General features: G+C 40.2%; 1 protein-coding gene across 2 annotated transcripts in view; it reads right to left on the reverse strand.

The window, feature by feature from the left end:
- Window positions 1-1,373: 1,373 nt before the first annotated feature.
- crema (cAMP responsive element modulator a) overlaps window positions 1,374-15,119 on the reverse strand; it is a 14,439-nt gene continuing 693 nt past the window's right edge. Inside the window, exons 2-8 of one of the 2 annotated variants that reach the window (XM_079243938.1) lie at window positions 12,590-12,703; window positions 12,301-12,432; window positions 10,009-10,097; window positions 9,773-9,915; window positions 9,280-9,456; window positions 3,567-3,726; window positions 1,374-3,132 (exon numbers count right to left, since the gene is read on the reverse strand). In XM_079243938.1, coding sequence (XP_079100064.1) covers window positions 2,988-3,132; window positions 3,567-3,726; window positions 9,280-9,456; window positions 9,773-9,915; window positions 10,009-10,097; window positions 12,301-12,432; window positions 12,590-12,697 — 954 coding nt within the window. In that variant the 5' untranslated portion in view covers window positions 12,698-12,703 and the 3' untranslated portion in view covers window positions 1,374-2,987. Of the gene's footprint in view, window positions 3,133-3,566; window positions 3,727-5,352; window positions 5,595-9,279; window positions 9,457-9,772; window positions 9,916-10,008; window positions 10,098-12,300; window positions 12,433-12,589; window positions 12,704-15,119 lie in introns of those variants that run through there. The other variant, XM_079243939.1, reaches the window with a different exon arrangement.

The raw sequence follows: 15,119 nt of genomic DNA on the forward strand, positions 1-15,119 counted from the left end.
CTCTGCAGATTAAAAGCAGAAATTTTCCGCCACCACACTGATGGCAGCATTTTGTCTTGCAGCATAAAAAAAGACAGTCACAGTAAAAAAAAAAAAAAAAATAGTAAAGAATTATTCATTTTTGCGGTTTTAATCTGTTTACACCACATGCAGTATGTTTGACTTATGAATTGCTGAAACTTCAGAACCACTCATCTAATCAAAATGTTTCTTAAATACAAGTTTTGGTAACTTTATAGACTTGTTTGATGCCACGGGGATATCGATTTTGTGCATTTCTGGAGCCGTCACTGCCCAGCAGCATCCCAACACAGAGACTGTGCTGTGTGATGACGTAGCGGAGTTTCACTGACACATCGCATCACATGCTACCAAGCATTGACCAAAGAAACACAAGAAGACATCTTCAGAGGAAGAAAAAGATAAGTAATGACCCAAGATAAGACTATGTTTTACTAAACCTGTGACTATTCCGGACTGAGATCAGGAAGCCGAGCTGCAATGCCTCTTCCAGGATAAAAGCTGCAGTGCATGTTGATCAGTCTTCCCTGTCCTCGCCACACCAAGCAGTCGAGGCAGCTGGCTGCCCTTTTGCCTTCCACTGGATGGCGGATTGGATTGAAGTCAAGATTCAATGCAATCTGTTGGTTTCTCTTAGATAGTCCGTCATGAATTGGCTTGAACTGATGTGTCTGTAAGGATCCCTGAGATGATGTTGTTGTGAAATGGCGCTATACAAATAAAGCTGAATTGAAATTGAATTGAATTTTAGTGATTGTACAAGTGGGGTGCGAGATGGATGAAAAATTAGCCATCATTAGGTGTGCGTATCGTCTTTAAAGCAACACTAGTGAGCAAGAATTTGCACCCTATTAAAGGTTCATTCAGAATCCATCCTGCGTCCTGTCTCTTCTCTGAGCTCTCTCCAGCTGACTCTTATCGCCGTGTGATGGTGCGCTTCCGAAACAGCCAATGTGTTGATATCCAGCGGTTGACGTGACTCAGAGCCACGTTGAACCTTGACATGACACCCCGGGCTGGAAATGTACATAATAAATGTCAGTGTGTGTCCATCAGAGTGAATCAGAAGCAGTTTTATGGTCAGAAACTTTTTGTGTTGTGTTAAAACTCAGTTATAAACATCTTGGTATTTTCTGCCCCCTAGTGAATTTCCATGGTTCTGCAGCAGAAAATAGTTGCCTTCGATTGTTCCAAAAATTATATTTATAATAAATGATAAAATATATTATATTATAATAAAGAAAAATTGGTTAAAATACAGAATTCCCTCCTTTTTAATATATATACCAGGCTTTACAGTGTATGAACGTGTATGTCAGTGCTGGGTGAGAAGTAAATCACAAATGTTTGTCAGATTTGAACATTTTATTAGATAAACAACCACATTTGTACAATTCAAACAAGAAGTACACCGAGAGAAGAACACAGAAAAAAATATGGAGTTTTTCTTTTTTTTTTTTAAAACAATTAAAGCAAAGTGCGGAAAAACGCATCAATACTAAAAAAAAAAAAAAAAAAAAAAAACTCAATTTTTATCATAACGACTGTTTTGTTTCAATTTTTTTTATTGTTTTGTTTTTTTTATTTGCTAGCTGAGTGGGCACTCAACCAACAAAACAAACCATGAAAGGAATTGGCAGATAAATAGTGAGACTGTCACCGTGTGACACATACAGTCATTCAACTAAACAATGGATAAATATCTCACTAGAAATGCGTTGGCAGCCCGAGTCAGTTATCGACATGATTAAAGCAAAAAGTCAACTACTACATCAACAGAAACAAAGTAAGCGGTTTCATACAACAGCTGAAATATTAACACAAGCTGATGATGTTATACACGTATTTAAAATAAACTGTTGTTAAAAAAAAAAAACAGAGTTAAGAAACTGGCGTCACCCTTTAAACAGAGCGTTTCCATATTACGCCACAATCAGTACAGTTTTTACTCCACCGCGGATATCCATCATCTAAAACAGAGAAAGAACAATAAAAGGGTGCCGAGTCGAAGGTAAGCAGAAGAGTTGACTGGAAAGGCTTTTTCTTGTTTGTTTTTTAAGATGAAATATTTGCCGCTTTTGATTTTTTAGTGAATTTAAATTATTTATCGTCTCAATCAAAGATTATTTAATTTGTGTGCCTTGACTAAAGAGATAAATAAATCGATCTTATCAGAGGGAAAACTATATCCTTCTAGCATTCAGATTAGGTAATGCCCCTTTACATTGACCTGGCATGTTTTGACATTTGTAAAAAGAAAAAAAAAACATTCATTTTCATTTCTTCTATTTTAGATTTTTATCATAAATCCACCTAAAACTGAAAACTCCTTCAGAAACAGAGAATGTTGAAATGCACGACATCACTTCACTAAGAAAACAAGCTTGATTCTCCTTCTTTGTGCTTTTATATGATGGGAATGCAACAACCAAAAACACAAGCAGAAATGACACACACACATGACTTTGTCAGGTAAACACGTTGGCTTGTTGCAGCTGGTGGTGGATCGGTGTGGTGTTCCGTGCACTTCGTTCGACCCCGGAGACACTCGCTGGTTGCCAGACATGGCTGACCCTTCCTTCCCCTCTTCCTCCTGCATGCTTCAGGAAGCACCTGTACCTCTTCGTCTTGTTCCACTCATCTTCATCCGACTCTCGCCGGCCGGCCTCTCCCCCCTGCGCGCGACAGCGACGGCAAGCGCAGTGTGTGCAACACTTGAGTCTTCACATGCAAAGTACACAGGATAAGAACAAGAGCAAAACTGGCAAGCTTGAGCTGTTTGAATTTCCCACGTCACTTCTGAATTTGGCGTGAATCAGGCCTGAGTGAGCAGAGAAACAAAGACAATCAAAGCAGTTTTTGTTCTGAAGTCTTTTTTTTTTTTCCTTTTCTTCTTGTGTGTTTTTTTCTGTAATGCTGCTGCAGATTGTAAACTGTCTTCAGCCAGCGGCCACAAGCAGCGTCTGCTACTCGGCTTTGTGGCAGTATATGTCCTTCAGCGCTTTGAGCTCTTCAATCAGGGTCTTGTTTTGGTTTTCCAACACAGCCACGCGGTTTTCCAGACATTTGACGTACTCTTTCTTTTTCCTGCGGCACTCGCGTGCTGCCTCCCTGCAGAGGAAAGAAGAAGAAAATCTAGTTTGAGATATGCATAATCCATCAGCACTGACTCCATATCTTTTTTTTTTTTTTAAGACAAACGGTTACTGAAGAAAATAAAACAGAAACATTTACTGCTCTATGAAAGCGTTATGCTGCAGTTTTGGCCTCCAGGCGGTTAAGCTGCACATGCAGCTCTGCTCTGACAGAGTTACTGCAGCACAGATAATAAGATACAAGCCTTGGCACACACTTCCATGCTCGTAATGACATCAAACTAACCGCATTTTTTATTTACTGTACCATAAACACTGGCTTATTCTGACTCCAGAAATAGCTGCTCATGTTCTCTCCAAACCCTTAAAGAATGCAGGCGGTTCATTCCCCCGCTGTAGATCTAATGCGGTTTGTAAACATAACGATCTTTCCCCTGCATCGCCAGCTACCTGTTCTTCATCAGCCGAACCTCCCTCTTGCGGGTGATATCTTCGGCGTGCATCGATGAGGGGCTCTGCATGCTGCTGGGAGAAGCAGCCATCACGATGCTCTGAGCCAGGCCTGAGTTAGGCGAACGTAGCTGGTAGGCGGGTATGTCTCCAGTGGCGGCTGTGGGTCAAGATGGACAAGAGCGTTAGAGCAGTTTATGCAACCCTTTTTCTTTTCTTCATATAATTTATAGCGACTCTGTTTCTTCACCAGAGGATGTTAGACATCATTTTCAGCCAAGAGCACCTCATCCGTCTGCCTTCCTGCCTCAAAGCGTGAATTTCCTCTGACCGCGACTGACCTGACCAGCAGGTATTTGTTCTTATACAGCTGAACTGCATTTAAAAATGTACATTTTAATGGAAATGCAATGTTTCAACAAGACGCAATTAACCGATTCAACTTGATTCAACACCTTTGATGATCTACACAATCAGTTGGACCCAACTCAATCTGTTGGTTTCCTTATATAGGCTATCATGAATTGGCTTTCATTATATTTTCTTCTCTGTCTGTAAAGAGTCTTGAGATGGCATTGCCGTGATTTGACGCTATATAAATAAAGTTGAATTCAATTGAATCTCCAATGGGAAGCATCTTGTAGCTATCCAAGTTAAGGCCCTCATTTTCTGCCTTCAACACACTTAAAAAGCTCAATTCTCTTCATGCCCCAGGATGAAGCAGCCGTAACCATGGGAACAGAAGTCCCAGGTCCGGCGAGTAGCAGAGAAGCAACTCCTGCAAAGCTTTTTCCAACAGTTTCCAGCCTGAAAAGGCATCTTTTTTTAGTATTTGGGAGGTGACGTTGCGTTTATCAGACTGCTGTGCGCTTCTGATAACTGCTAGACGACATTTTTCAAAGAAAAGCAGCACTTTCTCTGGAGAAGCCCTGAAAAGAAACGAACCCGTTCAGTGGAAGTGGTTTCTGTGCTTTTTGAGTTGACTCATCAGTGAGATGACTCAACAGTTAACCGCTCCGTTTCAGCTTCTCTTTTCACTTCGGAGCTCTCTTTTCAACCCCCTCTTTGCTCTCCAAACACACACACACACACACACACACACACATTGATCCACAGAGACTCAGCAGGTGCACACACACACACTCACACACACAGGCTATCTCACCCGTTCTCTCTTGTTGCGATAGCACAGTGACTCGAGCTGTGCTGACGTCAGTTTGTGCGTCTCACTCGCACGTTTTACATTCCCTCTTCCCTGCCTTGCTTGTGTTCCAGGAAACACGGTGACGTCAAAGCGTCAACTATCTTGCCCCCACCCGCCCATTTACTTCTTCACCCCCTCTCTCCCTCTCCCTGTCCGTCTGCCTGACAACCACTTTAGTGGTTCAGAAAGCAGATCGTGTAGATCTGTGTGTATTTGTGTGTGTGCGTGTGTGAAAACGTCCACACAAAACAAATGCCTGTTGGCTTGTTCGGTCTGTTTCCTTTTTTTTTCCCCTTCCAACCCTAAACTGTCACATCTTCTGCATGTTTCATTCTGAATTTTAGGACCGATTAAGTCAAAGTAACGCAACATGAACACAAGCAAACATCTTCCAGCATTTACAATCTGTTGCTAGATAATCACAGAGATACTCTTTCATAACAAAAAACAGCCTCTAAATGACAAACTACTCAACTTTTCAGTCTGTTTACGTGAAAAAGCAGCTGAGAAATAAGCTTGAAATAAAAAAAATACATGCGAGATTTTGCAGAAAACACACAGAAACATGTGAGGAAACTCTACCTGACTCAGTCTCATCCCCTGTTACAGCCATCTCTTGTTTTCAATAATCCAGCAACCCGGCAGCGGGGGGAAAAAGAACCTCAGGAAAGAAAAAAAAAACTTCTACTTTTCTTTCCCCCTTTTTTTTTTTTATTTTACCTGGATCTCTTTCTGCTTCTCCCTTTTTCCTCTCAGCTCTGTCTGAATCAGAGTGGTCGCTCTTCAACTTTACAGCCTGATTACAATTACAGGCATTGACATCACAATGACATCACTCATGCCCGCTGAAGTCAGTAAAACACCCTGGATTAGAGGTCCTCCCACCTCTCCCCCCTCCTCCCTCGTGTGGAACAGACGCTGAAGGAGAGAAACAATGTGAGCAGGCAGGCAGGGAGGGAGGGAGGGAGAGAGGGAGGCAGGGAGGAGGGTGGTAGTGGAGGGCTTGTATTTTTAGCACCAGTGACGCAACTAGAGAGACGCTCAACAAACAAGAGGATATTGTGTCCCAAGTGGCTGCCATGCAAACTGTTGAGCTCCCTGATTGAATTTGTTTGTGTTTGTGTTGGAAAGGAATGAAGGAAAAAAGGTAACAGAGGTTGACATCATGTGTTTTAAGCAATCATAAACGGTGATTTTTTACCAAGCAGATGAAAAGACTTTATTATAAACACTTTGCTTTGGGCTTTTCGGGGAAAATCCTCCACCACAATCTCAGTAATGTGTCAACAGGAACCGTAATCACAGGATACTTCACATCTACGCCACTTTCTTGTTTCATTGTGGTTTTAACATGCTGTAGCTTCCTTCATCCTTTAGTGCTCAAGAGTTATTTTATTATACTGAATACTACTTGTCAGGCTGCTTAAATGGACTGGAAATGTGGGAAAACAGAGGTTAGGTTAGTTTTAAAGCCCTAAAAATAAATCCCTGTAACACAATACTCTTTTGAAATAGATACTTACAGTTGTGACATTTTGCTCACTCTAAAAGTCAAACATGTTTATCTTATAATACTATTCAGAAAGTTTATAACTCAGAAATAAAAAGCTAAATAATCCCGATCTCTTGTTTCTTTATTAAAAAAAAGTACTTGCTTATTTTTTTCTACAGTAATATGAATGAAAATACCATGTGAGAGACAATAAAAGACAACAACACAGCTTTGCAGATGAGAGGAAATAAGCCTGGAGGTATGTGCACCACTCAGTTGGACTAAACCCAAACACTGGAAAGAGCAGGAAAACATGAGAAAAACAGGAGCTTACTGAAACTGAAACATTGACACTAACATGGTGAAAGGGTCTAAAGGTCAAAAACTGGAAACACTGGCACAATATAACAGACACAACACCTACATGAAACAATAAGTCACCAGAAAGAAAATAGAAAAAAAAAAAAAATCAATAGACTTGAAGACTAAAAGGTTAAAAGGTTGAAACTTTGATTTTTCTTTTATTCCTAGTAGCTTGATATCAGCTTACATTAAAAACAATGTCATCTAACATGTCTCAGATATTAAATCTGGACCACAGACGTGTACTAAGATTAAGCACTTCCCTTTTTGGACTTTTCCTTTAGTCAATACACATACACACATATATACAAGTGAGAAATAAAACATCCAATATATTCCTTTTGCCCATACAGTGTGACGGAGGAAAAAGAAAAGGCAGATTAATCAGACACCATGCCAGTCTTCTCCTCTGTATCACTATTAAACACAATTACATAACGCTCTCCTACATGCTGTGATTTTTTTTTGGTCATTTTCAATCAGTCAGAAGCAGCTGAGGACAGTTTTAAAACCACCTACAACATCATACTACGTATCATAGGTACTACATCCATCACTCGCAGTACTTCACCCTATAATCGCTTTATTTTGAAGCATGCTGTCATTTTTAGTCAGTTTCAGAGACGTAAGTTAACAGTGGCTTAGCTGCCTTTTCTCTTGTTTAATACTTGCAGAAACAATTAAAAATATATGTATCTTTGTGATACAACTATTATATTTACCTACGTGTGTTTGAGGTAACGCCTACCAGGATGTTGAGAAGAAGAGAAACACTCAATCAGAAAACAAAAGAAGAAGAAAGAAAACAAAGTTATGCTGCGTCACCCAGCTGTCATACAATAATAATAATATGAGAAAGAATTATAATAATGATGAATAACTTAAAACAACTTTTAAGTTTTATGGTGGCAGTGGCACATTACATCATGGGATACAGAAGAAAATTTCTGTAAATCAGTAAACTATTGCGAAATGGCACCCGGCAGATTTTGCAGTGACGCATGCTGCGTGAAACACTTCGGCAAAATGACAATGTGTTACAAGTATATGTGGATTTGTAAACAGGAGGGAGACCAAAACTAAACCAGTCAGAAGGTCATGACAGATGCTGCAGAGATGTGATTCTTTTGTACATTTTAATCCTTGTAAACTCATTCAGTTGGTACGCAGATGCAGTTATTCATTGTTTCTTCCAGGCTCTTTATAGACACTGAATCAGACAGATTTATAGAATATATCAAACATCAAGAAGCAGGAAATTATACAATTATGAACCATTAAGTTTTTTTTTGTCAAAGGGAACAGCTGCAACTGTTGGACTCCAACGGTGTTCATGAAGCACTGACTGCTACTTTGCACTGGTTTTACTGGAGAACAACTAAAGACTTTCCAGACCATTCCTCCTGGTGTCTGAAGACCAGCAGCCACCATTATGCCATCAATGAAATCTCCCCACTTTGAAGCTAAGTGCAAGAAAAAAAGCAAAGTGCTGTTTTTGGAACGAGGCAGTCTGACATTAAAGGCAGGAGGACCAGAACCGCTTTGCTGATTCAATGGTCCAGATGTTTTAGGAGATTCAGACGATTCCCCGAGGACTCTACACAGAGCTCAAGCAAAAGCTTTAAGGATGAAGGAAGGATCCGGGAAAGAAAACACAGCTGTTTTCTGTCTATTCAAAGGCTTCATGCTTGGGTTTGTCCAACTTCAAAACCTCATATTATACACGTAATTGTAGAGATGAAGAAGAAGAGTGGACTCCCAGTTTCCATCTACGCTATATGAAAATATCTGCAAAAGCAGGAAGCTCTCCTGCTCTGCTTCATAAGATGCATAAAAAACAAGGACCCATCATGCTGACTGAAAGTCAGTCTTAAAAAATATCAGCTGAAATCTTATCTGTTGTTTGTGTGTCACTGATTAATAGAAATAACACGCAGCATCGTGCCAGCTGCAGCAGGAGTTAAGAGAGACACAAACTGCAAAATCTCTGAGATAATTCGTGACAAGCAGAAGTCCCAATCACTCTGCTGTCAGAAAAGCTTTACTGAGCTGTTGGAAAAATCATAAGAAGCAGCAGATCAGATCCCAGCAGAAAACTGAGTCAGATTTAGCACAAAAGGAGAGAGATGATCTGAAGGAGGAAGACACCGAGCTGGGGAGACCGTCACGCCGAGCAGAACAAGGTCCCATCAGTCAGAAGAGGAATCCACAGACTCACAGAGGACTAACAAACACACTCCTGGTAATTTAAAGATGTGTGTGTGTGTGTGTGTGTGTGTGTGTGTGTTTAAGCCAAAGGTAAAAGTAAACATCAGGAGCCTGATGAAAACATTTCATCAGTAGAAATTTCTTCTTGAAGTCATTTTAAAATCTTTAATGACATGTCTGAGCCTCATTTCCACATAATCTGCTGTCTCTGGGGGCAAATTGTGGGTTATGGCAGTTAACAACCAGGCTGTCCATTTTATGATCCCATAATATGTTGAGGCCTTAATCCCGTGATTACAAAGGGGATTATGTGTTATCAGTGTGTTTAACACACACCGTCATGTCAGCTATGATCACAGCTGTAATTAGGAAGTGACGAGTGAAAACGCTTTCTCTGATTTAACACACAGTATGTTCTCCTGCTCAAGTATTTACTCTTCACACACCTTGGATGAGCACTTGCCCTCCCTGGATGTAAAACTGATGCGGGGAGTCTCCAGCCTGCAGGACAGCGGCTCCGGGTTGTGGTGTGGGAGAGCTGGTGACCGTCAGAGTCTGGCTCCCCGGAAGGGTTTCGGCTGCAGGGCTGCTGAGTGGGATGGCTCTCCCCTGAGCAATGGCAACTGTGTGGGATCAGAGTTTGCTTTTAGCTCGGCTGAAGTATAAAAGCGGGAGCGGCTGGCTGGACTCTCCTGCTGCAGTATTATTCAGCTACTGTGCATTAAATCTTGTTTTCATGCAGTTAATAATGAATGAATTCAGACAGTTTCTTTAAAAAGTGTTTCTGCAATCTGGATCTGAGCTTCCTCGGTTGTTTATGTTGAGCAATCTGTTACTTCACTCACAGACTGAACGTTACGAACAGGAAGGGGAAAAAAACGCAAAGCATGAGACATTTTACAGAAAGTGTGTGGAAGCATTGAGCGGACCAGTACTGACTGTATTGTCCTGAGCTGGTTTGGTAAATGGAGTTCGGCACTGATGCTGGAGGGCTGCTGCAGACTGGCATCTCATCCTCCGGCTTCTCCTCGTCGATTTTAGGAACTGCCGGCGAATCCGATGAGAGTTCATTTAAAATTTTTCTGCAGGAGAACAGAAGCCCGTTTCCCGTTTCTGCAAACTGTTACAACGCGATGGCGCTTTTCACCGTGACGTTTCCGTTGACGCCTTCTTACCGATAAGACGGACGCCTGGAGAGAATCTCCCGTCTCTTCTGCGTGTCTGTAACCGACTCATCCTCCTCCAGCTCTGCGACAGCAGCAATCTACAGGAAGCATTTAAAAATAGACATTTCTAATTGTGGTTTTTTGTTTTTTTTTTGGGTTAAATACCGGCAGCATCTTTCATATTAACTGTTAATAGTTTGGGGGTTGTTTCTCCCTGTTAATGGTGAATGTTTATGAAAGACAAGGATGACGTCAAAGAAGGAGGATATCATTTTATGCACTAATCTTTTCAACCCATTACATGCCTCAACGGAGACTCTACGACTCCTTTAATACTGCATAATGATTTGTGCATGCCTCCACATGCATCATCCCATTGTAGTATGAATAAACGGTGATATTTAGTCGGCCAATTTGTGTTATTAGATTCAAATCAAATATAGAGTGGATGTGGTGATTGTGTCATCAAACAGCAGGCTTTTATGATTCCATGGTGAATTATGGCCATGCGTAGAAACGCTGCGTTGTCTTGGTGCCTTTGGAGAGAAATGTTATTACGAGGCCAAGGTGCAAGGGTAAACAGACGTGTGCAGATGACACAGAAGTGTGTGTAACTTTTATTCGCTCTGCATCTGATTCCAGCTTACAGAGGTGTATGCGAACTTTAAAGTTTTGGAGAAATTTCAAGAATTAGTGAGACAGGATATTTACAGGCTTATTAACTGGCTGAAATCAGTCATTTAAACCACTTTGTGGTGTTTTTCTGCTGCGTTTCACGTCGCAGTTTGAAGATTTAATCTCTTTCCTAACCCATTTCCCCACAACAACAAAAAAATCTACTTTTCTTTTTAATTATGTCTGCTTTGCAACTCATGTTGCACATGTGCTGACGCTGCTTCTTGTTAACGATTCTTTCATTTCCCTTCCCACAACATTGTGTTCCAGCGCTGGGAATACAGTCCGTACGTCTAATATCACCTCAATACGGGAGTTAAATTAATTTCCGCACACAGCTACACCTCTCAGATCAGTGTGTGTGTGTGATGTGTGTCCGCTTTCTGGAGCTGTTGTTAAAACAACTCCTGAACGTGAAGGTTACACTGAGGAGCTTAAACCTCAGGCCCTGCTGCTCACATCAATCCTATTAGCAGATACAATGCATCGCCTCCACACAGCAGCTGAACGTTCATTGACAAACACACCGACTCTGATGCTGCAATCTAAACATTAGTATAAAATATGATGTAAAATAGACGGTTTACTGCTCCTTGGTACTTTTTATAGAGTTGTACACCAGAACAGTTTAACTTAATCGTGACTTAACTTTTTTTTTTGGACACACTTAAGGTTAGGGGTGGTATCTATGAAGCCTTTACAATGTTAAATATATTTGCATATGAAGAATGAATGCATTAAAAAGATATATTTTCTGTCGAGATACAGATCATCCTGATTTTTTCCTTAAATCTCCAGACTTTAACATTTTTAATTAACGATGAAAAGCTGATCTGGTTTTAAAAACAGGCCAAAGTACGTCTTGTATTCATGTAATGTAAGACATGCTTGTTATCCGAACAGAAACCAAACCGGAGAGTCCAGTTTGGTCTCATCTGTCAACAGAACTTTTCAGCAGCTCTCTGACTTGTTGGGGTAATATTTAACAAACAGAGAGAGAAGCAGCGCTTCTACTGGTGGACTTGTAAACTTTAATGGCGAGTTGGTTAGGAACTTCCTTTTTGACTTTGCAGACCACTGCACACCTTTGTTTAACAAGTCATCTCTGCTGATTAACCAAGTCTGGGGAAGATAAAAACCAGTCCTGACTAGTGGAAGAGGTGGCTTATAAGTTAAGAGTATTAAGAGTCTCTTAATACCTGCAAATCCAAGTAACACTGACATACACACTTTATATTATTGGATCATTTTCATAAAAAAAATAAAAAAATAAAAAAAAATCTTGTTTAAGATCATGTTTGTTGTAGAAGATCTTTTATGTTTTTGACCCTTTTATCAACTTTAGGAACTGTGTGAAGATATGATTATTTGAACCTGAGGCGTACGGTCTGAGTCATCTGACAGTTTATACTGTATGAACAGACTTGGACTTGATTTGCGGCTTGTCTTTAGACTTCCTTGGACAGCTGATTCTGACAAGTTTTACAGTACGCAGGCTGAACTTCTTATACATCTTACTTGGTTATGGCTAATGTTGAGTTACTGATGTTTAATGATGGAAATATTGGTTCCAATTTGCTGTTTGGCTTTACCCAGTGACACAGAGTTGTGAGTTGTGAGCCCTACCTGAACAGTCTGTACTTGTGGTGACTGAATAACTGAGGTCTGAGGGGCCTGGATGACACCTTGGACCGGTATGGTCTGACCATCAGATAACTGGACCACAGTCACCACTGAGCCCTCAGCTTCCACTGAAACCTGTAATCCAGAGGAAACTTAAAGACTAAAACAAGAAAAGTGTTTTTATGAGAACATTTTCATAGTCTGAAAGTGATCATAGGCTGATGAACATACTTAAATCCCGGTACTCAGTCAGTTATGAACAGCTACGCTGGTGATAATAAAATGTGCATACCTGAGAGGAGGCGGCGGGAGATGGAGTGCCGTCAATGTGATTCTCCTCTCCATCTGTCACCGTGTCATTTAAACTGCTGTCCAGCCGAGATGATATTGACGTATCCATGGTCACCTAGACAAACACACACACACACTGTTAACTCTGCAGCTGAGGCTGACGATAAGCAACATTATGATCACGTCATGATTAACCTGCTTTTTATTAAATATCGGCTTCGTACGAGGCAGGAAACTGAGTCCTGGTCACGGCTGACAAGCTGACTTTTCCTGACTGTATGTGCATATTTAACCTCAAACGGAGGTCTTTCTGTGTGGAGTTTGCATGTTCTCCACTCTCTCACCGCCCCACTCTGAATTGTCTCTAAGAATGAGCGTGAACGGTTGTTTGCCTCTCCGTGTTGGCTCTGCGACGGACTGGCGATCCGTCCAGTGTACCTGCCTCTCGACCAATGATTGCTGGGATAGGCTCCAGCTCCCTCAAGACCCTTAATTGGACAAAGCGGTTCAGAATATGGATGAAACAGAAACAGTGTCTGAAGTTGCAAAAATAACTAGAGTGAAAACAAAATATTAAAAAGGTGATCTTATAAAACAGTTCCATTTTTAATCAGTAGGTTTAAAGGTTCAGCATGTGAGACTCTGGTGGTAAAGATGGGCTGAAATGACTTCATATGCAGACCACAGATATAAACGTACAAAATAATTCAATGATCTGCGTTTTTATCTGTAAGTGGACACGTGTTGTCTTCTTCTATGGTTTTACAGCATTATTTATTCCAAACGGGGCACCTTTCAAACAGACCGGGTGCTGCAGTATTAAAGCTCAGAGGGTTCTCACTTCACACACAGAGTTGTTTGTCCATTTACAGACACCGTAGTAAAAATGATGGCACAAATTCACCAGCTAACATGTATGGTTGACACACAACAAGCAGATATAAATGCCTCATTCTGTGATAAGGAAAACAAAACAGTTGTTTCAATGAAGGGATTAGATACCAACAAAAATAGTTTTTACTGATATCTTCATTTGTTTTTGTCATTGACCTTTGATTACACACAGCACCCTTAAGATATTGTTTAAAGGAGCATTTTGTTAAAAAAAAAAAAAAAAAAAGTATAGTATATAACAGGAACTGGAAAAATTCCACAAAGCTTGCAGAAAGGCTTAACTGTTTTTAGGATGTGTGTGATTTTTAACTTTGTTTTCCAATAGCAAAACTGACAAACAAAAATAAATAAAAGATTTGGAAAAATAGTAAACAAAGAAAGCTTTTTGAGAGGCAACAAAGGACTGAAATCTGATGCAGAGGCAGCAACTTTTCTTTCAGGTTGCTCATGTTGGGGCTCGGATGTAATTGATGCTGTCAATACCAACACCAGCTTGTTGTGTTTAATCCTGCAGCATTAATCTCTTCTCTTTTGTTTTGTGAATTACTAATAATAAAAAAAAGACAGGTTACAAGAACATCTAGTTGTTTGTTTTGTTTTTTATTTTTTAAAGTGAAAATAAAGAAAATGTGAAAACTCACTGCATAATATAAACTTTAGACATAAAAAGATACCAATATTATAATAACCATGTCGCACAGTTAAAATGTGTGCATGCTTCTCTTCTTGTAAGCCATTAGCCCATCAATTAACAAGCAATAAGGTGATGAATGATGGATTAAAAGGAGCCCATGGTGGTAGCAGAGCTAACTAAGATTTAAAAAGCATATAAAAGGAAAAATACTTTAAATAAATAAGAATGGAAACATACCCTTCATTTGGTAAAATTCTGCCCCCTTGTGGTGATTCTTAACACCAAAAAAAGAGCCCACCTTTAACCAGAGATGATTAAAAAATGAAGATGCAGTTTTATACAGACACCTTTAATCTTATGTAAACTAAATTACTTGCTGATTTGTGTGTGAGACAAAATGACTAAAGGTTTGTGTGGAAATGACTGTTTCCTCAGCCCTGGACACATTTTGTGTTATGCAACATTCTCCACTCATGCTTATTATGTGTGGCAGCCACCGGGTGGAACCGGCACACTGAACTCTGGGCATGTTTTCACACCTCCAGGCAGAGCCTGTTGTAAGCTCAAATATGATTTAATCAGATTCATGTTTCTTAGGAGTTGAGCAAAAGCGCTGGAGGGGATTTATGTTGGAGTGGTAAGAAAATATATTTTAATTTGCAGACCAAGTACAGGTTCACATCCAGAAAAGATTAAGAAATCAACTTGAAGGCTTTTTTTCTTTTTAAGGAAACAAAAAGCTTGTTTTAGGTGAAAGACGTACAGTAGTCTCTCATCGGGGTCCATCATGTACAGCTAAACCACTACCTGAGAAAGTTTTGTCCCTAAGAACATAATGTAACTTTAATGATGTGCTTATGTGCCCTGTGTGCACTTGGAACAAGTAAACATCATTACTGAATGCTTTTCTCATGTAAACATAAAAGATACAGCAGTGAAATTAAATAAGGCATGAGCACCAGCTGCACTTTGCCTTGGAAATTAGTAAAAGTCATAGTTTTTT

Source organism: Telmatherina bonti (genome assembly GCF_933228915.1).
Source record: "Telmatherina bonti genome assembly, chromosome: 7".
NCBI classification, from domain to species: Eukaryota; Metazoa; Chordata; class Actinopteri; order Atheriniformes; family Telmatherinidae; genus Telmatherina; species Telmatherina bonti.